Source organism: Rattus norvegicus, chromosome 15 (assembly GCF_036323735.1).
Source record: "Rattus norvegicus strain BN/NHsdMcwi chromosome 15, GRCr8, whole genome shotgun sequence".
Classification (NCBI taxonomy): domain Eukaryota; kingdom Metazoa; phylum Chordata; class Mammalia; order Rodentia; family Muridae; genus Rattus; species Rattus norvegicus.
In genome coordinates, this window is record NC_086033.1 from 60856215 (window position 1) to 60878350 (window position 22136).

General features: G+C 43.3%; 1 protein-coding gene across 5 annotated transcripts in view; it reads left to right on the forward strand.

Annotated features, from left to right (window-relative positions):
• Positions 1 to 22136, forward strand: part of Vwa8 (von Willebrand factor A domain containing 8) — a 324208-nt gene that overhangs the window by 194451 nt on the left and 107621 nt on the right. For 4 of the 5 annotated variants that reach the window (NM_001427283.1, XM_039094044.2, XM_039094045.2 and 1 more), the window contains 3 exons: positions 1355 to 1474; positions 3657 to 3862; positions 6019 to 6170. In NM_001427283.1, coding sequence (NP_001414212.1) covers positions 1355 to 1474; positions 3657 to 3862; positions 6019 to 6170 — 478 coding nt within the window. The remainder of the gene's footprint in view (positions 1 to 1354; positions 1475 to 3656; positions 3863 to 6018; positions 6171 to 22136) is intronic. The other variant, XM_063274157.1, reaches the window with a different exon arrangement.

A 22136-nucleotide genomic window follows, 5' to 3' on the forward strand; every position in this document is an offset into this window, starting at 1 on the left:
ATTCTTCTTCCAGTTATTGCTGGAAAAAAATGGAGATAAATTAATCTCATCGGTGTTGTCTTCGTTTGAATTCCTATTGTCATAAGGCAGTGTGATCACAAGCAGCTTTGGAGAAGAAAGGTTTATTTCATCTCATAGTTTACAGCCTACAACTCTCAGGTCACAGTCCATCGCTGAAGTCAGGGCAGGACCTCAAGCAGGACCCTGGAGCCAGGAGCTGAAGGATCATGGGGGGCGTGGCTTACTGGCTCGTGCCTGGTAGCATTCTCAGTGTGCTCTTTTATGCACCCAGGAACCCATACACACACACACACACACACACACACACACACACACACACACACACACACACACACAGGGGTAGCATTAACCACAGTGGTCTGGGTCCTCTCATATCAGTCACTAACACAGAAAATGACTCATAGACTTTTCTACAGGCACTCTTACAGGGGCATGTTCTCAGTAGAGTGCCCTCTTCCCAGGTGAACCACCATGAGCTAAGCAAACAAGCAAACAAACAAACAAACAAACAAACAAACAAAACAGAACAAAACCTAGCCAGCACAAGTATATATAACTGTAAGACAATCGAAGTTTGCCAAATACAGGGCAAGATTTCAGGGATTTTTTTGTCTCTTGAAAGACTTGAAAATTCATAACTAGCCATAGAAAATACACAGCCAGGGTTGGGGATTTAGCTCAGTGGTAGAGAGCTTGCCTAGCAAGCTCAAGGTCCTGGGTTCGGTCCCCAGCTCCGAAAAAAAGAAAATACACAGCCAGCACCGTAAAATCTTCCATATTTGAAGGGCACACTTAAAGAGGGCTCCGCTAGAAAGCTCAGCATCACAGAGGCGGTCCTCTTTGATCTAATGCTGTCGGTGCACGGTCCCTACTCCAGACCCTACTTAGCACCAGTACAGCATTTTAACATTTCTCCTTCACAGTTTATGAAAAATGAGAATTTGCCTTAGCCTGAGTATCGTCCCTTGACAGAACCCCTCTGACTCAGAGAGCAGAGCTCAGCCTGCTCCTGTGCTCTGAAGCTTACGGCACTACAAAGACCAGTGCACCAAGAAAGGAGAAGGGGCTGTGGGGACAAAGCTGTGGTCAAGCGCTGGCTGGGCCTGGCCTCTGTGTGCTCTCCTGTGATTTGGAAGACTAGCTTGATAGAGGAATATAACAGCTTTCAAACTCCAGTGTGACTTTTAAACAGCTTTTTCCCCTGGTTTCCAGATTGAAGCAGGGCCACTGAACCTTGTTGCTTCTATGTCCTACCACAGCCTCATGGATGATGTTTGAATTGGGAACACCTGATTTGAGCAGAATTTCACTAAGTACCCATTTTGTTTTTCAGATGCAGCTAGTGTGGATGGGAGAGAGAATGCTATCGTGGTCCATCCTGACTTTAGGATGGTGGTTCTGGCCAACAGGCCTGGCTTCCCTTTCTTGGGCAATGACTTCTTTGGCACTTTAGGTAAAGCAAGGGCTGTGATGACAGCATCAATAGTTTCAACCACAGTGCTGTGCTGTCCGCTGCTGCTCACCATGCGCTGTCTCTGTCCTAGCCACATGGGGGCAGGGAGCTTTACTAATCACGGGAGTTATTTTTCTGAGATCACTTAGCTAATGAGTGGTGAGCTGAGCTGTGTGTCCAAGTCTGGCTTAGCCCCCTTCCTTCTTAAGCAGGTGTACTGTACTTTGCTGTTTAGTGATACATGATGAATGGCCACCAGTGTCTGCTTCTACCACCTCCTCTAACTGAAAGGACCAAGGCCAGCCGTGAAGAGACTGAGTCATACTGAGTAGAGAGGCCCCTGAGGATGCATCCTCCTCCTCCTCCTCTCACCCTCCTCCTCTTCCTCCTCAACCTCCTTCTCACCCTCCTCCTCTCCCCTCCTCTTCCTCCTCCTCATCCTCATCTTCCTCCTCCTCCTCCTCATCCCCTCACCCCCATCCTCATCCTCCTCATTATCATCCCCACCCTCCTCATCCTCCTCATCTACCTCCTCCTCCTCATCATCATCATCCCCTCATCCTCCTCATCTACCTCCTCATCATCATCATCCTCACCCTCATCCTCATCCTCCTCATCCCCCTCATCCCCATCCTCATTATCATCCCCACCCTCCTCATCATCACCCTCCTCATCCCCACCCTCCTCATCCCCCATCATCATCCTCATCCTCACTATCATCATCATCCCCACCCTCCTCATCCTCCTCATCTACCTCCTCCTCCTCATCATCATCATCCTCACCCTCCTGATCCTCCTCCTCATCATCATCATCCTCATTATCATCATCCCCACCCTCCTCATCCCCACCCTCCTCATCCCCTCATCTACCTCCTCATCATCATCATCCTCACCCTCATCCTCATCCTCATCTTCCTCATCCTCACTATCATCATCATCTTCACTATCATCATCATCATCATCATCATCATCATCATCATCATCATCCTCATTCACGAGGGAGGATTCCTCTGCTCTGAAATCTCACACACATACAGAGCAAGCCTGTGTTCCTGTTAGGATCTTGACCTGGCAGTTCACACAGGATTCGTTCCAGGACTTTACCTGAATAGCCATCTAAGAACAAGGATAATCAGTACAACATTGTATAGTAACTAGAATGAAAACAACTACTGTCCCTCCAAGGGGGACTAGATAAAGAAATTCTTCTGGATGCACACAATAGAGTAGAGTAGAGAAATATCAGTCATACTAGCATGCTGAAATAAAAAGAGTCCTCAGAATAGCAATTGAAACAAGAATTCATGGAAATGGGGATGTAGTCTGTACATTCCAAAAGGGACAGATGTATACTGTAGGCTCACTTACGCTATTTAGGTCGTTTTTACTTTAGATTTCTGCATTCCTGCTGCTGTTACAGATGTGTTCGTGAGAATGCTCCAGAGCAAGGCTGGAGTAATATATATATATATATATATATATATATATATATATATATATACACACACACACACACACACACACATACATACACACATTAACCTAGAGCTGTACTGAGGTAATATATGGTATCTGAAAGATGTTTAATAATTATTTGGTGACTGCATGATAGAGGGACCAAGTACCTTTTACATTCAGGATAAGTTTAATTTTCAACAAAAATACTAGAGCTGTCCTACATGTTTGTATTTGAAAAGGTCAGTCTGTGAGATGAAGCTTGAAGCCGTGATACTCTGCTTTATTGCTTTAAATATACACAGGCATTCTTTTTTTTTTTTTTTTGGTTCTTTTTTTCAGAGCTGGGGGCTACACAGGCATTCTTACACATGCACACACAAAGTAGCTGTGTATCCAAATGCTTCCTAAAGCAAAGTAAGGCCTCGTTGCTGCTGCTCTAGACTGAGCCATTCCGCTGCTTTGCCAGGGCTCTGTATATTTTAATATCCCTCGGGAAGCATGCATTCAGGTGTCACATACCTTTTAATAGAAATGAACTCGTGCAGAACAAACTGTACGTTGACTAGTTTCTTCTGGTTCAGGCATTTCTTCCTTCTTTGTATTCGATGGGCTTTCTGGGATTTGCTGAGGAACTACAGGCTCTTCAAACCACGACTGCAATTTGCGCTGCAGCCTTACAGAGGGTTGGCTGCTCACTGAATGGGATTCTTCTTCTTTTCTGCAGGTGACATTTTTAGCTGTCATGCCATTGACAACCCCAAGCCCCATTCAGAGCTTGAGATGCTCAAACAGTATGGCCCAAATGTGCCTGTGCCTGTCCTTGAGAAGCTTGTGGCAGCCTTTGGAGAGCTGAGGAACTTGGCTGACCAAGGGATTATCAACTATCCTTATTCTACCAGAGAAGTTGTCAACATTGTCAAACACTTAGAGGTGCGGTCAACTCCCATGTCTTCCTGACTGTATGGTTTATATGGATAACTGGTGCTTCCATATTCTATGACAGGTCAGCCAGGCAACCTGATATGTGTGCATACGCTAAGTATTAAATCTAAAAAATCAACAGATATTCACTTCAGTCTTTGAATTGGCTTTTTGCAAGGTTTTGTGACTTGAGCATTCCAAAAAGCTAAAAAAATTTGATGGGTTTATTTTGGTTTTGTTTTTCTTTTTGATAGTATGTGTGTGTGTGTGTGTGTGTGTGTGTGTGTGTGTGTGTGTGTGTGTGTGTGTTGGAGGGGGAAATAATTAAGCAACAAGGAAATGTTCCTATTGTTTGGCTTTTCACAGGCAGCATATGGTGTCTGGGTAGGAACTATTATAAGTGACATGAGGGAAAGTAGAGCGTGATCTAGCAGACAATATGCTGAAGGAGCATTTGTCAAGATAGGTAGGAGGTCAGGAGAATAAAAGCCCTGTGATCATACACAACATATAACCCACTCGATAAGGAAAAGGAAAACCATGTAAACTCTAGTGATAATAATGATCTCCAGACAGCAGCCGCAGCCTTGTGATTCTTGAATTCTCTTTGAGCTCTAACCCTCCAAGAAAACCTAACTGAAAAAATAAGTTGCTGGGAGGTAAAAGGAGGGAGAGATTTTTAACGTGAGAAACTCTTTCATTGCTGAGGAAGAGATTCTGTTACACAGCACAGGGACTGAAGAGCAGGTAATAGTAATGGATGGTTCATTTCAAGCTGCTAAGGGAGTAGAGTTTAAATTATTATATCCACTAAAATATAATTATGCAAAATGACAACTGGGTCGTTTCACATGCTTTAATTATATTACAACTTATACACATACAGGAATATTGCATTCTATCCTGAAGTCTGAAAAACTGGTTTGAAAAATGTATTTTGTTATATATTATGTTTTATGTATAATATACATTTTATTATTTATCTATTTGTTTATTTTATATGTAGATATATATGTAATAGATACATTTATATGGGAAGAAAAGAATAGATTTTCTCTGTATGAGGCCTTTCTAAGCCTAGCACATGAACCTGGATGGCAGCTCCAAGAGAAAACGAGGCCCTCAGTAGAGGAGCTGCCAGCACACGGGTTCCAGGGAGCAGCAGCACCTCACTCCATTTCCTGTCCTCTTCCCCTCCTTCTGAGTGTTCTAGACAGATCTGTGTTGACAGTCAACATTTTATTTAGCTGATTTGTTTAACTTGGTCAATCTGGTATGCCCTTTTTTTGGTAAATTACTTTTTATTTAGAATACAGAGCAATATGTTTTATATGAGATTTTCATACACACATGGCATGGTACCTCACTCTGTCCACTCCTTCTCTGTCTGCTCCTCCCTGTTATTCCTCCTCACCTTATATTGGTTCCCTTCTGTCCAAAGTGTTCCCTCTGCTCTGTGTGTGTGTGTGTGTGTATGTGTGTGTGTGTGTGTGTGTGTGTGTGTATGTGTGTGTGTGCGCGTGTGTGCACTCGTGCACATAGTTAAAACTGCCTGTGCATGGGGCTGGGGATTTAGCTCAGTGGTAGAGCGCTTACCTAGGAAGCGCAAGGCCCTGGGTTCGGTCCCTAGCTCCGAAAAAAAAGAACCAAAAAAAAAAAAAAAAAAAAAAAACTGCCTGTGCATGTAAGAGAGAACATGGTATTCTCTTTCCCTTCTCGCCCTCTTTAGTCCCCCAAAACTCTCCCCTTTAAACCACGTCCTGCTCTGGCTTACATCATGTCTCATGAGCTTGGTTCCATGCATTTTCCTGCGAGTGGCACACTTAGTGTCTTTATGGCTGCATAAAACCCTGCTGTGCGTACACAGCACATGTTAATCCATTCGTCTGTCAGCAGACGTCTAGTCTGTTTCATGTCTTGGCTGGTGGAAGAGTGCAGCAGTGAGAAGGTTGAAGAAGCCAACAGAGGGTCTGAACAGGGACCTATACCTGAGATAACACAGTCAAAATGGAGGAGGTCCAGTCACTGCTGTACATAAGTGTGTATGCTTTCTTACTGTCTGGTTATCAGACACAGCTAGTGTGCTTCTGCTGAAGTTCACTAGTGCACTGTTGCTCTATCAGTTACAAACCTTCATAATGATGTATGCCTTTTTTTTCATACAGAAATTCCCTACTGAAGGCCTCTCCAGTGTGGTTCGGAATGTATTTGACTTTGATTCCTACAACAACGACATGAGGGAGATTTTGATGAACACTTTGCACAAATATGGGATCCCCATTGGAGCAAAGCCTACCAATGTGCAGCTGGCAAAGGAGTAAGGAAACCCCCGTTGGTATAACCTCAAGCATTGTTCTTCTGACTCCTAGCTCCTAATCTACTGTAGTCACTACTAGGCTGACTTGGTGTGGGGAACCCTCCAGGAGTGGTGGTCTTCAGATGCTACTGTTTGCTGGCTGGTTCTCAGTTAAGTGGCATCATTTATAGTCCTGTAAATTAAAGATTTCAGTTTTTATGACTATCCCATGAGTAGATGTAACACACTCAAATAAAGGGAAATATTTGTTTCCTTATCAGTCTCTGTCCTTTATTGAATACTGTGGGTCTTGTTATTTCAAAATCCAGTGCAAGTCAGTGTACAGATGTGAACACTGCATAAAGAGTAAAGTGTTCATTACCAAGATGCTTGCTTTATGAGATAGGCTTCTAATATACCAGACTCGTGCAGATCTGAGGGTACTGATTTAAGCCCTATAGATGAGAGAGTAGTGACAAGAATTGGATTCCTAGCCATGGGCTGACAACCCGCCTTTCGTATGCTCAAACCAAATGTGTTATTGGCCAGACAGTAGTCGGCATCTACCAGTTCCTAAGACCTTATTCTCTTATGGGAGGCATTATTTAGAAAGATGTTAGGTTTAAATCAGTGATTAGTCTGGCAATATATGTTTTCCTAAGTCTACATATCATCATTCTTTGAAGTCATTATAAAAACATCATAGTAGAAGCCAAGAAAAATAATTACTAACATACCAAGAATTTCTCAGAGAGAAACAAATATTTCCCTTCTGTGTAAAAGCACAAGATGGTGTTTTGTTAGACATTCTGAGTGTACTGGTTTGTGTTATCGATGAGTAATTTTCTTTCAGGAATTGTGAGTGGGAGTCAGTTGCTTGTGCTTATGGTTTTCTATACAATACTATTTTAGTGATTGGTTAGCATCATTATGGGCATTTGAACAAGGTAATTTCTTGGGTCAACATCTTCTATATTAGAGGGCTGAGAACATTGCCTTTATGCACACACTCCTGCTACTCTCATGGCTTTCTTACAGACCCTTCTCTTTCTTTTCGCTTGGCAATGGGATGGTTCAATCACTGATAACAAACTTATGTCATTAGGATCCAAGCTCTGAGAAAAGTAGGCATGTGAATTGCAGTATTTCTTAGTTGCTGTTTATCGGTGTAACATTTATTAGTTCTGCACATCAATTATAAGAAAATTGTGCCAGTTTTCTCTGGAAGGGGGCAGGAATGGTTTGACTTCTCATTGCTACGCTTAGTTGTAAGAACAGCTCTAAGTACCGCCGGCTTGTTCCTGCCTTGCGCTTGCAATTGGGCCAGACAGAGCCACAGAGACCTAAGAATGAGCCGAGAGCAAACATGGAAAGACGGCGACTTTTTCGAATGGTAGAGCTGTTTGGATCGTGTATGATGTGGATAGCCATTCAGAGCAGGTGTTTCGTCTATAAACTGTAAGGACTCTAGCAGCTCACGGTACTGGTCCTTCCACAAAACCCATGGGTTCCACAGGACTCTTCCTGTCAGGTCACCAGCCCTACATTGGAGAAGTCGGGTGGTAAAGTCAGCAAGGCTTGGGATTTTGTGATCTGTTGTCACACCATAGACTGCATCCCTATGTCTGACACAGACACACTCAGAGTGCTGAATTTCTCTTCAGGCATTTGAATTTGGAGCAGTCACTTCACTGAATGGAATCCCCACTGGTAAAAATGAGAGCATTTTATTATCGAAAACATAAGCTCTTCAGATCAGGGCATTTTTGAGAGTGGAAGAGGAAGTGTTGGCAGTAACTCTAAAAGGAGATGTGACACAGGACTGTTCTGGTCCAGGCTGCAGTGTGCTCATCCTCAAGCAGCCCCTCACTGGGCTCTGCCTGTATGGTAGCCTCTGCCTGTATGGTAGCCTCTGCCTGTATGGTAGCCTCTGCCTGTTTGGTAGCCTCTGCCTGTATGGTAGCCTCTGCCTGTATGGTAGCCTCTGCCTTCTAGCAGAGTGGTACTGTTCCCCATGTCTTAGTTAGGGTCTTATTGCTGTGAACAGACATCATGACCGATGTAAGTTGTATAAAGGACAACACTTAGTTGGGGCTGGTTTACAGGTTCAGAGGTTCAGTCCATTATCATCAAGGTGGGAACATGGCAGCATCTAGGCAGGCATGGTGCAGGAGGAGCTGAGTTCTACATCTTCAACAGAAGGAAGCTGGGAACAGACTGAGCACCGTCAGACAGCTAGGAGGAGGGTCTCCAAGCCCACCCAACAGTGACACACTTCCTCCAACAAGGCCACACCTTCTAATGGTGCCACTCCCTGGGTCAAGCATATGCAAACCATCACACCCCATGTCTGCAAAAGCAAACAGACCTTTTATAAGAAGTAATACACATTGTGCATCTGAAAATCCAAACTCTAAAACTTTCAAGTGTCAAAAATGATGCATGCCACAGCTGGGCATGGTGGCACGTGCCTTTAATCCCAGCACTCAGGAGGAAGAGGCAGGTGGACCTCTGTGAGTCTGAGTACAACCTGGTCTACAAAGTGAGTTGTAGGGTAGCCAGGACTATGAGGAAAGACCCCATCTCAAAAATTAAAAGAAAAGCTGCTGAAGAGGAAAAACACATACCTAAAGGCACATGGCAAGCTGGAGTCAAACGCAGATATGCTAAAAATGTATAAAATTATGTCTAGCTACATGAATAAATTATATATAAAGAAAATTAATGTTTGTACTTGGGCCTCAAAAATTCAAGTCTCCAAACACTTCCTAAGGGAGATGGGTAAAATGAATGGTCCAAGTTCTTTAATATTTAAATAAACCTTGTTAAAACCTGTTGATTCTCTTTTTACCTAATCAGTCATCATCCTGATTGGATGGGAGCAAAAGTCACACGGACTCTAGCACACCCGGTCACTGCTCCACTGAAGATGAGAGTGGGAGGTAACTTAGCCACAGTCTACATAGCTAGCTCAGAGGAGAGATGCTGCAGAGGGAGGCCTCACATGGTATTGATACCCAGCTGCAGGTCGTCTGTCCTTCCTCAATTCAAGTCAGAGTATATACGGCGTGTTTAAGAGCGCTGTTGTCAAACCAGGTATTCAAGACCAGCACTTGGGAAACAGACGGCTAGATCTCTGAGTTGGAGGCCAGCCTGATCTAGACACTGAGCTCCAGGACAGCCAGGACTACACAGTAAGATTCCATCTAATGAGAACAAGAAAAGCTCCATCATTTAGTGCCCGGTGGTAAGATACCCAAAAGAAAAGTGCTGTCTCCCTCTTTCCCTCTTAAATAGTACAGTTCCATTCCCAGGCCTCTCTCTACAGTTTTAAGACTCAGTGTAATAAGAAGGACTTTACTGTCTTGTTTAATAAAGCTTGCAGACCTGTTGGGTGTAGCTTGAAGGGGGTTAATTTTGTTTTGTTTGTTGGTTTGTTTGTTTGTTTTAGTGCTTTGCTCACAAGGTAGCCCTTATTCTTGATGCACAGACACATTCCCAGATCCTGGCCCCAGGTCTGAGCTGAGGTCAGACCTCCATGTTGCCCTTACCCCTTTCTGTTAGGACCCTGTCTGGATGGTTATGGTGTCGTTTTATCCCTTCGGCAATTTCTGCTACATGAGGAAGCACATGCCAAAGGAATGATAAGTATGATCAAATCAGGCACACTGGGAGACATGACTTCCAAATAGAAATGTGCTGCACAGGGAATTGAAGTTTCCTGATTTTTTTGCTCAGTGGCTAAAGAACTAGTGAGAATTATCAGTGGTGTATGGAGTAGAACAAACAGCACGCCATAGCGCCATGGGCAGACACGGGAATATTTGGATTGGAACTAATTGCTTTAGTTTTAAATGTCATTGTTTTTATATGGGGTGTATGTATATAGCGCCTTTTATGTATATATGTATGTAACATATTATATACATAACAGAATTAGTTCTACACACCCAAAGAAAAACATATACACCATGTACTATAAACATAGATACCTATGCATATAGCTGCAAACTTTCTTAGCATAGATTACATGTTTGTTCCTCAACTGAGCTCTTACTCTGAAGTTCCTTTTAAGAGTAAGTGGTCTGGGGTTGGGGATTTAGCTCAGTGGTAGAGCGCTTGCCTAGCAAGCACAAGGCCCTGGGTTCGGTCCCCAGCTCTGAAAAAAAAAAAAAAAAAAAAGAGTAAGTGGTCTGCTATCCTATCAATGCTTCCAAATTGAAAGGTCTGTTTTAGGATAATGTATGAAATCTGTCATGCTGGAGATGTATTTTAAAAGGAGGAGAACGTTTTTCAACCTCTGTTTTAAATGGCATACACTATTTTGTACCTAACAGCAATGAAGAGGAAAGAACCATCATTTCATACATCTAAATAAAATGCAGATGTCGAGAAAGCTATGATTACAGCATCGTATTGTCACACTAATGAGATAATAACAATCATATTAGATGGCGACGGCAGAAGCACGGTAGAGGATGAGGCCACATGCTCTCCAGGCAGTGTGCACTGCACGAGCTAAAATAGTTCTCACAGTCAACTGTTATACATACATACACATGTGTGCACACCATGCATAAGGCTACATTTGTAGATAAGGACCTTGAGACAGAGACTCTTAGAAAACAGGAACAAAGATGCTGTCTATGTGTGTGTATCCGCACCCATACGCTGTGTGTGTTCCAATTCCAGTGACAATATAAACTATATTACTGGCAACTTCTGAAGCAGTTATTAGAGACTGAACTTTTTTTTATTTTTTGTTTGTTTAAAGAGGACCTTACAAAATAAAGGCAAGGAAACTTGTGGTCTTCAGTTCTTAAGCTTGGAATCATCGTTGTCTATGATATATAGACTTGCCCTGTGCACTCACACAGGTGTATTTACGTTTTACTTCCGACATGATAGAAGCTCTTAGAATAAGACTCTGAATGATCATCTCTGATGTCTCTGTCTCCTGACTCAGAACACAAGATGAACTCTCACTGGCCGTGGTCCTTGTGAAATGAATAAACAGGGCTACTTACCTGCAGCTTCCAGGGCTGCCTCTGCCTCCTGCCGTCTGTGACACACAACCTTGAAACCATGCCAGTGGCCTCGAGTTTTGCTCCAGGTTCATTGCCCCTGACGTGGTTTCTACCCCAGCACCTCTTTGGTTTTCTCTTAGGCCTCTTTTCTTATTGCTGGTTTGTAAACAACATACCAAGAGACCAGGACTCCGTACATCCTACCCTACCCTACACAGAGACTCCGTACATCCTACCCTACCCTACACAGAGACTCCGTACATCCTACCCTACCCTACACAGAGACTCCGTACATCCTACCCTACCCTACACAGAGACTCCGTACATCCTACCCTACCCTACACAGAGACTCCGTACATCCTACCCTACAGAAATAGCTGTTTGGAAGTTGGTTTTGTTTTGTGTTTGTTTGATTTTTGTGTCTGCTCTCTTGCTTTCCAGGCTAGCCTCTGAGCACTGGGCTATGTGTCACCTTGCCTGGTTTATACGACGCTGGGCAATCACTGTACCAACTGAGCGGCTTCACCAGCTCCCAGACATGCTTCCGGGAAATCCCTGGGACCTTTCACAGGCACATGTGCCATGTCATGACACTGAGGCATCAGCGCTGTTTCCAGTCATTTTATCTTCCTGAGGCTTTTCTCTTAGGAGGGCACATGTTCCTAAAAGGCATTCTTTCTAAAACACGTCATCCTCAAGTGTCTGTTGAAAAATAAAAATAACTAAATTAAGAGATGTAACTACATATAACGCTTCCTTCCCATTTCTCATTTTGCTCCATTTCCTTCCCTCCTTAAAATTTAAGCTTAAGACACTTATCCTCATGGGCAGATTTGTAAGCCAGGTAAGAGATTCTCAAGAGAAAACAAAGACCTGTTAGATCAGGGTGTTGGGCTTTATGGAGATGGCTAAATGTCCTTATGGTTCCAGGCACACTCGAATGTTCTCACTAGACAGCTCGTACATCTAAAACGACCGTTCCCTGTGACCACCCTGTAGAACTGCCCATGGCTGGTGAAGGAGCCTTATTACAACCTGGCAATTGCTACTCAGATGTCCTGTTGCTAGGCATTCGCCCACCACTTTATTTAAAATGGTGTAAAATCTCACTTTTATGCTAAATAATGTAACACTGAGTTGGTGAGTTACAGAAGTATATTAACCCATGTGTTTTTTAGGAGTTTTTGATGGTCTACACTTTAAACAATTTAAATACAATGGTGTCTGCCCTTTACTGGGACGAGTTTTCTGTACCGTTTCAGTTTTAGAAAATATATATCACTTCCATATTCTAGTTTTTAAACATCCACTGTGTTGACACTGGAATTTTTCATTTTTTTTATTTTAAAAGTTAAGTAAAAGTCTATTTAGAAATTGCTCTTTCTTGGGGTTGGGGATTTAGCTCAGTGGTAGAGTGCTTGCCTAGCAAGCACAAGGCCCTGGGTTTGGTCCCCAGCTCCGAAAAAAAGAAAAAAGATAAAGAGAAAAAAAAAAAGAAATTGCTCTTTCTTGGGACTTTTGCTTCTGTTAACAATAAAGCGTTAGTCAAACTCCAACACCTCCTCTAAGGACAGAATTCTTCAAATTTGTCTGTGGCAGATGAGAGATCAAGTCAGCAGGCACTCCGGTATTTCAGTGCCGTAGGTTTGGGGTTGATATGCATCAGCCCAAAAATGTCAACTGGGAATACTCTGAATGCCCCCAACCCCAGCCACTACCCAGAGCCTAAACCCAGGGCCACTTGCTTGCAGAACACATGGTCTGCTATCCCCACCCCAACCCCATACAACATACCTTTAAAGCATCAAAAATTATGGTAGTTGGTATCTGTCAACTCCTACCACATTCCCTGAGAGCATTGTGAATACAAACTCCCTTATTCTACAAGATATGCATGTGCCTTGGGGTTTGTGCCACACAATAAGGAACTGGGCTTTAGTTCCTTGAACAATGTAGGAAGTGATATAGCTTATAAATAGCAGGCTAGGGCATTCAACCACACTTCTACTAGGAAATTTCAAAGTTATTCAAAGAAATGGATAGGGAAAAGGAACTTTTTTTTTTTAGATATTTCTTATCCATTTTTTCTTCTTCTGAGATTTCTGTGTTCAGATCCAAGGCACATTCTTTGAATGAATTGACTGCTTAGTGTGGTTTGGTTTTGGTTTTGTTGTTTTACTTCTTGTCATGTATTCCAGATACTCCTCCTCAGTCAGACGTATAGCGGGCAGAGATTCTCTGGCATCTCTGGGCCTCCTCTTCTCCAGGCTGTTTCCTTAGCTGTGCAGAAGCTTCATAGTTTCGTGAAGCCCCACTTGTTGCTGTCCCTGTGCCTTTGTTCCGTGGGGTGCATGTGGGGTGCGGCCTGTGTCGTCCTCAGGCTTCACCTCTAGGTTGCTGACTCACTCGGGCTTAAGTTTTGTACTGAGCGATAGACAAAGGTCCAATTTCATTCTTCTGCATGTGGATGTCCAGTTTTTGCAGCATCATTGGTCGGAGGTGTGTTGTTTTCCAGTGTTTATTTTTGGCATATTTGTCAAATATTAAATGGCTGCAACTGTGTGTGCCATGTGGGGTCTTCAGTTTTGTTCCATTTGCCCGCATGTCTGATTTTGTGCCAGCGTTTTTATTGCTGTGTTTCTGTACTAGTCTGAGATCTCGGGAGGTAATCACTCCAGCATTGTTCTTTGCTCTTAGGATTGGGTTGGCTCTATGGAGTCCTTTGTGGTTCCATATGAATTTTAGTTTTTTTTCTATTTCCTTCTGGACCCTAGAGAAGGGAGTACAGGATCAGACTGGATAGAGAAGTTGAACATGGGAGGTCTAAAATGTTTCCTTCTTTGAGACCTTCAAGCATGTATGCAGTGAAATATCATATCTGCCCTCATTTTCTCCGTCAGCTCCCCGAAGTCCCTCCAGCACACATTCCTAACTTCATCCACCTCTATCAAATACGGTCTCACTATTTAGCTCTGACGAGCTCACTATGTAGACCAGGCTGGCTTCAGACTCAGAGAGATCTACTTGTACCTACCTCTTAACTGCTGGGACTGAAGGTCTAGGCCATTACATCCAGCTGCCTCTCTCCTTTTTGAATAACAAATTAAATCCAGTCAATGTTGTCCACGTTTATAAATGTGCAAACGCCCATTGGAGTATAGGTAACCAATCAGTAGCTATGGAAGAATTTTCTTCCCTCTGCTCCTAACTGCTCGTTGGGTAGGGTTGGGGCCCTGTGAGCTCCTACCCCATCTACACTGGAACTTTGGCTGGCTTGATCTTGTGCAGGTAACCATAGCTACGATTTCATGGGCACAACGGTTATGTCATGTCCAGTCGACAGCGTTACACAGCGTTCCTCCACGTCTTTTGACTTGTACATTTTTCTCGCCTCTTCCTCTGGGGTGTGCCTGAGCTTTGGTGGAGTGGGAGGTTGGGGGTATTGATAAAGATGTCCACTCACGGCTGAGCATACCTGTCACTCATCCTCAGCGTGGTAGTCAGTCACATTCCCACAGACTTTGCTTTCTCTTGCTATACTGAAGGAGTAGCTGCACAGCTGTTTTGATCTGATCCTTTATTGGAATGGGGAATAAATAGTTCAGTGTTCCCTGTCTACTGAGAAATTTTGAGATGTACAGGTCTTAAGTAGTCTTACGTCATTATACTTACTCCTTTAAGCTTTCGTAAGTGAGGCTTTATAAACACTTGTCACCTAGTCATATAGAACACCCCTTATAGATGCCTGTTTAAGCTACTTTCACACCTGCTTGCAAGCGGTCTGTACCCTTTGCTGAGATTCTTCTAAGTGAAGGAAACATTAAGATGTAGTCAGAACATTGGGGAAGATTTGCCAATTGTAGTTTGCCTCTGAGAAGAGAAAACAAATAGGTCAAAATACCAACCATCCATTCCCTCATCAAACAGACACTTTTCAAGTGCTGGTGGGGTTGGGGGGTGAGAGGGCACCACGTGGGAACAAGAGCTCCAAAGGTGAAAGGACCCAGTGTTGTCTTAAGTCACGGAAACCGAGAAAGTAGTCAAGAACTAGTGGTGTGTGTCATGTTGTAGCAGTCTGTCAGTGGGAAGGGCATTTGCCCTTGGGGCGAGCCCATGAGGGTAAGGAGGCTGAAGCTGTGCGGTATTATTCTGTGTGCTTGGACACACGCAGGAGGGAGAACAACTCAAGCGGAGAAATTTAATAAGTTTTCAAATTACATTTTATTTCTCATAAACCTGCTGGAGCGTGTGTATGGAGGCTGAGGACAGTTTGCTAGCTTGAGTCAGTTTCTCCTTCAACCATGTGGGTCCTGGGGACCAAGGTCAGGTCTTAGACAAGAACCTTTACCCCACTGGTGGGTGTATTTTGAGGTACAAGTGCTCTGTGAGTAGGAGGGTGAGGGGATGGGTGCAGGGGAGTGAGGCTGAGACAGAAGAGCCAGGTTTAGCTGCGTGGCAGGAAAGGGTCTTCTTGTTTTTGAAAGTGAAGAACTGGATGGCAGTGAACCCAGGCATAGGAAGGCTCAGTGGGAAACAGCGGCGGGAACCCCTGTTGATGAAGGAGGACCTAGTTATCTGTGGGGAAATGGAAAAGAGATGACAGCATTGAGAGAACAAGGTGACCATCAGTGGACCTGAAGCGAAGTCTTACCAATTAGGTCAAGCCTGAACCCTACTCAATGAATCACCAATTAACCAAATCAGAAGCCTGTGCTATTGATCTGTTACTTTCGATGTCTTTATTCTCAGTGGGTTGTCCCTCTGTGGGTCTGTCCCTCTGTGAGTCTGTCCTGTGGGAAATTCAGGATGTTTCCACATTGCCAGTGAAGGTGGCTGGAGTTTCACTCCCAAACATTCCTTGAGATGGTTAGGAAAGGAAAGAACATAAGATTGGAAACCACTAAGATACAGTTGCTAGAGCAGATGACAGAGAAAAAGAAGGCATTTTCCTTCCAGGAGAATTTGAAGAGAGATGAAGGAAAGTCCAAAGCCAGCCTCCAGACCCGTAGCCTGGTAACAGCCTCTAGGAGAAAAGGCAGCCAGAGACCACGGCTCAAGCTGTCAGCCTCTGCTTTGGCTGCCCTAACACTGCAGGGTCATTCTGCAGAGCAGGAGGAAGTGCCAGCCAAAAATAGCAGCTCTACCAAATGTGACCTCGGCAGGCTCTGGGTGACAGAGGTACACCTGGTAAATGAAACTAAGGACTGAACACAGAGTTGGGAATACAGAAGAAAATGCAAGAGCATACTCAGTACACACTGTGTTCAACAGAACAGCGTAAAGGTGCCAGGGATTTGTGTGCCGTAGGGAAGGAGATTTTAAAGGAGGCAAAGGAGGATTCTCCTGGGAATTTGTGGTGCTGCGCATCACTGGTATTTTGTGTTTAAAATGGGCCTTCATTCTCTGTTAAGTGTGTGACTGGAGTGTGTAAGGGTGCATGGAGGGGCGGGTCTTGCAATGTAGCCCATGCTTATCTGGTAGTCTACACTAGCTTGGACTCCTGCCTTAGCTTCCTGAGTGCTGAGATCAGGCATTTGCCACCATCCTCAGCCTTGTGCTGAGTGATTGTTTTACTAAGTAAAAAAATAATCAAAGATTTCATAGATTGGTTTCTAATCTATTCTCTCTAAAATTACGTTCTCTCTACCATCTTAAATTGGAAAGCTACCGACTCTATAAAACTTCTCAGCGTTTCATGTGTCAGTTTGTATGGAAACCCAGAAGGGCAAAGGACTGATTTTCTTTTCCCAGAATGAAATTCGAGGAGGGACTCAAAGGCAAATAATACTTGGATTGTGACTTGGAAGGAAGGATCTCCAAGTTGAGTGCAACGGTACATGCGGCAATCCCAACACTTGGGAAGTAGAGGCAGTAAGATCGTGGTTCAGTGTCATCCTCTGCTCCATGAGGAGTCCAAAGCTAGCATCATGATACCCGATCTCAAAGGAAGAGGGGGAGTTATTCGCTCACTGAAGAGGCTCCTGCAGAATGAATGGAAATGGCCTCAAGGAGGCATTAAAATGCACACGTTCAGGGAATAGCAAAAAAGCAAAAAGTAGTTACAGGGTGGCCCTGGGGCAAAAGGGAGAGAGAAGCAAGTGGGAAGCGTTGGTCAGGGAGCCTTGGTCTGTGAAAGCGCAGAGAACTCCCTGCACTTGGGTCTTAAGAAGGAAGGCCCGAGGGAGGCCGGTGGAATTAGAAGCTCTTTCTTTTTTTTTTTTTTTTTTTTATTTTTTTTATTAACTTGAGTATTTCTTATATACATTTCGAGTGTTATTCCCTTTCCCGGTTTCCGGGCAAACATCCCCCTCCCCCCTCCCCTTCCTTATGGGTGTTCCCCTCCCAACCCTCCCCCCATTGCCGCCCTCCCCCCATAGACTAGTTCACTGGGGGTTCAGTCTTAGCAGGACCCAGGGCTTCCCCTTCCACTGGTGCTCTTACTAGGATATTCATTGCTACCTATGGGGTCAGAGTCCAGGGTCAGTCCATGTATAGTCTTTAGGTAGTGGCTTAGTCCCTGGAAGCTCTGGTTGCTTGGCATTGTTGTACTTTTGGGGTCTCGAGCCCCTTCAAGCTCTTCCAGTTCTTTCTCTGATTCCTTCAATAGGGGACCTATTCTCAGTTCAGTGGTTTGCTGCTGGCATTCGCCTCTATATTTGCTGTATTCTGGCTGTGTCTCTCAGGAGCGATCTACATCCGGCTCCTGTCGGTCTGCACTTCTTTGCTTCATCCATCTTGTCTAATTGGGTGGCTGTATATGTATGGGCCACATGTGGGGCAGGCTCTGAATGGGTGTTCCTTCGGTCTCTGTTTTAATCTTTGCCTCTCCCTTCCCTGCCAAGGGTATTCTTTTTCCTCATTTAAAGAAGGAGTGAAGCATTCACATTTTGATCATCCGTCTTGAGTTTCGTTTGTTCTAGGGATCTAGGGTAATTCAAGCATTTGGGCTAATAGCCACTTATCAATGAGTGCATACCATGTATGTCTTTCTGTGATTGGGTTAGCTCACTCAGGATGATATTTTCCAGTTCCAACCATTTGCCTACGAATTTCATAAACTCGTTGTTTTTGATAGCTGAGTAATATTCCATTGTGTAGATGTACCACATTTTCTGTATCCATTCCTCTGTTGAAGGGCATCTGGGTTCTTTCCATTTTCTGGCTATTATAAATAAGGCTGCGATGAACATAGTGGGGCACGTGTCTCTTTTATATGTTGAGGCATCTTTTGGGTATATGCCCAAGAGAGGTATAGCTGGATCCTCAGGCAGTTCAATGTCCAATTTTCTGAGGAACCTCCAGACTGATTTCCAGAATGGTTGTACCAGTCTGCAATCCCACCAACAATGACGGCAACCAACAGATTGGGAAAAGATCTTTACCAATCCTACAACAGATAGAGGCCTTATTTCCAAAATATACAAAGAACTCAAGAAGTTAGACCGCAGGGAAACAAATAACCCTATTAAAAAATGGGGTTCAGAGCTAAACAAAGAATTCACAGCTGAGGAATGCCGAATGGCTGAGAAACACCTAAAGAAATGTTCAACATCTTTAGTCATAAGGGAAATGCAAATCAAAACAACCCTGAGATTTCACCTCACACCAGTGCGATTGGCTAAGATCAAAAACTCAGGTGACAGCAGATGCTGGCGAGGATGTGGAGAAATAGAAGCTCTTTCTTTTTGAAGATGGTAGTAATTGTTGAGTTTCTGAGATGGTGGAACTACCCTGAAGGGTTCCATTATTCCCATAAACACTCACAGTTCTTGTGGTAAGGAAATGTCTTAGGAATTGTTGATAATAGGTATGCCAACAACTTCCAATTGCATAATGGCCCTAGAAAGATCCAAATCTTCATGTGTTTTCTTTCAGACTCCAGAAATAGTGTTGGCAGAGGTTCAGAGGAGGCAGAAATTTGCCAGAACATGTGCTTTAAAAACCCAACCCCCCTCTTTTTGGAAGTTTTTCTGAGACAGCTCTCACGTGTCCTTCAGATGATATTACCTAACTTTGCTGTCCATATGCGTCGTGTTAGGGCTTGTCTGTGTGTGTTTTTTTAAAGCAAATCCCTTCCTTTCTGTAACATGCTCCAAGCACTATAATTTGACTCAAGTCATAATTTTGATGTGCACCTTTCTATTACTCAAAACTTAGTCTCAGATCTTTGTCGCTGCTTCCACAAGGGACTAGGAAACATCACAACGTGTGTACTAAAATACATCATTGTTTTAAAACACATAAATTCATGAGTGACACCAAAAATAAAAAGCAATTCTATTTATAGGTCTTGAGTTCACGCTCCTCCCCCTCAAAATCAAACCCAGACATCATTCCAGCCAGGACATTACCACAGTTCAACAGCACAGCGACATAATCTTAAAACCATGGAAAATGTCATTGTTGTGTCAATCAAATCAAACGTGAAAACTTAAATCTGGCCAGAGCTGGATACCACATTTCAGTAAAATGGGGGGAAAAAGCCTTTTTGCTAACTGTTTACACTCTACCAACTCCAACCCATTCCACAGCCACCATTTTGTTGATTATTCCAGAACTCACTCATACCTCAAGCAATGCTTCCTCTCTCCTCTGACTGCTAACGCTGAAGGGAAGAAAGTTACAAATGGTCTCTCACATACACACAGTTTGTGGGAGCCTTCATGGGAAATAAATGGGTGTGGCTATAGTTTCCCAACTATATTGTCAGGGTCCAGGAGATATCAGGGAACAGGCCAGGGTGTGTGTGTGTGTGTGTGTGTGTGTGTGTGTGTGTGTGTGTGTGTGTGTGCTCATGCGCACACACAACTCCAGGCCACCTGCCAATGCACCCTTCAACATCGTTGACATTGCCAATAGAAAAACACTACGGTTGCATGGCTCTGGATGCAGTCTGTGTGGGGTATAATGATCCACCCCATACTCTGCCGGTCAGACAGCCTAGTTTTTCAGACAACTAGTCAGGTTGTGAGTTCCATGTCTGTTACTCAGAATGAGTTGGCAACCGAATAAGCAGATTTATGCAGATCCCTGGCATTGACCATAAAATCTGAGAAAGGTTACCTTCTCCAGTGGATGGATATTTTTCTTACTTGGCACTTTAATATTATTTATAAAATTATTAGTGACTACATTAGTGGTGTTGTGTTTCAACAGCTGGGTATCAAGCCAAGAGCCTTGCTCCTGTTAGGCAAGCCTCTGCAACTGAGATGTTTCCAAAGACCTGGATGCATTTCTTATGCTGGGTTATCAACAAATGGTTATTTTTACTAAGTGGTTCTCTAGCTGCAACTAGTTCAAGATGTGAAAACTTTGACCTCAAACAACCAATTCTTTATTCCTTAAGAAAGAATGCCTATTGACCAAGGAACCCATCTGATTGATAGGTACAGATACTATCATTCTGATTGATCAATTTCAGTCAAGAGCACCAAGGTAATACAAGCCCTTTAAACTGTACTGTTTCTTCTGGCTTCCATGGTTATCACAGACTCTCCAAGCCAAGAAAACCTTATAGATCAGTCCTTTTTTTTAAAAGTGAAAAAATTAATACTGAGACATTAGCTGACACTTTTTTTTTTTACAGTTTTGCATAGGTAGTCAATACAGAACCAGGACCGAAACCCAGATGTCTTTACATTCACCAATACCGTGCTGAGAATGAAATTAATGTATCTCCTTATGTTTCTCCTCCCATATTTGGAGAGCAGTGAACTTAGGAGAACAATTGAAGAATGCAGTTTGTTCCCTAGAGGAGCGAGGAAGTTCCCACTCTGGGAGATCCGCCCTGTTACTGCAGAAACACATTGTATTACTTTATTTAAAAAAACACATCGTAGTCTTCTGATTCAGCCAGGCCCCAGCCACCTTCCACTCTCAATCAAGGTTGGTCTGGCTGCTTAAAATGTATTTATTATTTTGTTCAGATTTATCTGAATATTTTTATTAATGTGTATGAGAAGGGTGTGGCTGTGGAGGTCAGAAAGGGCATTGGATTCCCTAGAGCTGAAGTTAGAGGTGATTGCAAGGCAAGGTAGGACTCGAACTCTGCTCATTTGTAAGAGTAGCTTGTGCTTTTTAACTTCTGTGTCATCTCAGTTCCTTAAATGTATTTTAGATAGCATATTCCAATGTGTCCTTCTAAGCAAGGTATGACACAGGGACATATGCCTTAGAAGACACTCATTATAAGGGCCCTTCCTTCCTTTCAAGTTTCAACAGGTCAAAAAAACATATGCAGCCAGAGCGTTTCGTTCCTTGTCTTATGCAAAGAATATTCAAAGCTATATTGTCTTATTAAGCTTATGGAAATGCATATCAGGCTATAACTTTACTGAAAGCCAAATAACTTGTCAGTACAAATATGTGCTGTGTGGATGATCGCCATACTCATTCTAAGCATATTTTGATTTTTGGTCACGTAGAGAACTTTGAACTCTGAGTCTTGTTGTTATCGTTGTTGTTGTTGTCGTTGTTAGTGGTGGTGGTGGTGGTGTTGCTATAATATATAATAAATAAGAAATACAGCTAAGTGAAAGTGACAGACCCCTTGTCCAAGTTTGTAAAGATTCAAGTGAAAAGATTTGCAGTTAAGAAGTGGAAGCTTTGTTCTCAGGTCTACCTGACATTTTATTCTTTATTGCTGACATATTTGCTTTCATATAGGAATCACTTTATTTAAAAGTTGCTTAAGCCAGATGTTGTATTGCATGTGTGTAAGTCCAGCACTTGGGAGGCAGAGGTAAAAGGAATGCCACAAGTTAAGGGCAAGCCTGGTTTTACGTAGTGTCTTCTAGGCCAGCCAGGGTTATTCATAAGATCCTGTCTCAAAAAAGAAATGTGGTCCCCAGGGTGTTCTGGGTCCTGGCCTTAATTACTGGTTGCATGGGTATATTGAGTACTAGGAAACACATTTATGTGAGTATGTCTGTTCTATATTTTACATGTTAATCACCAAACT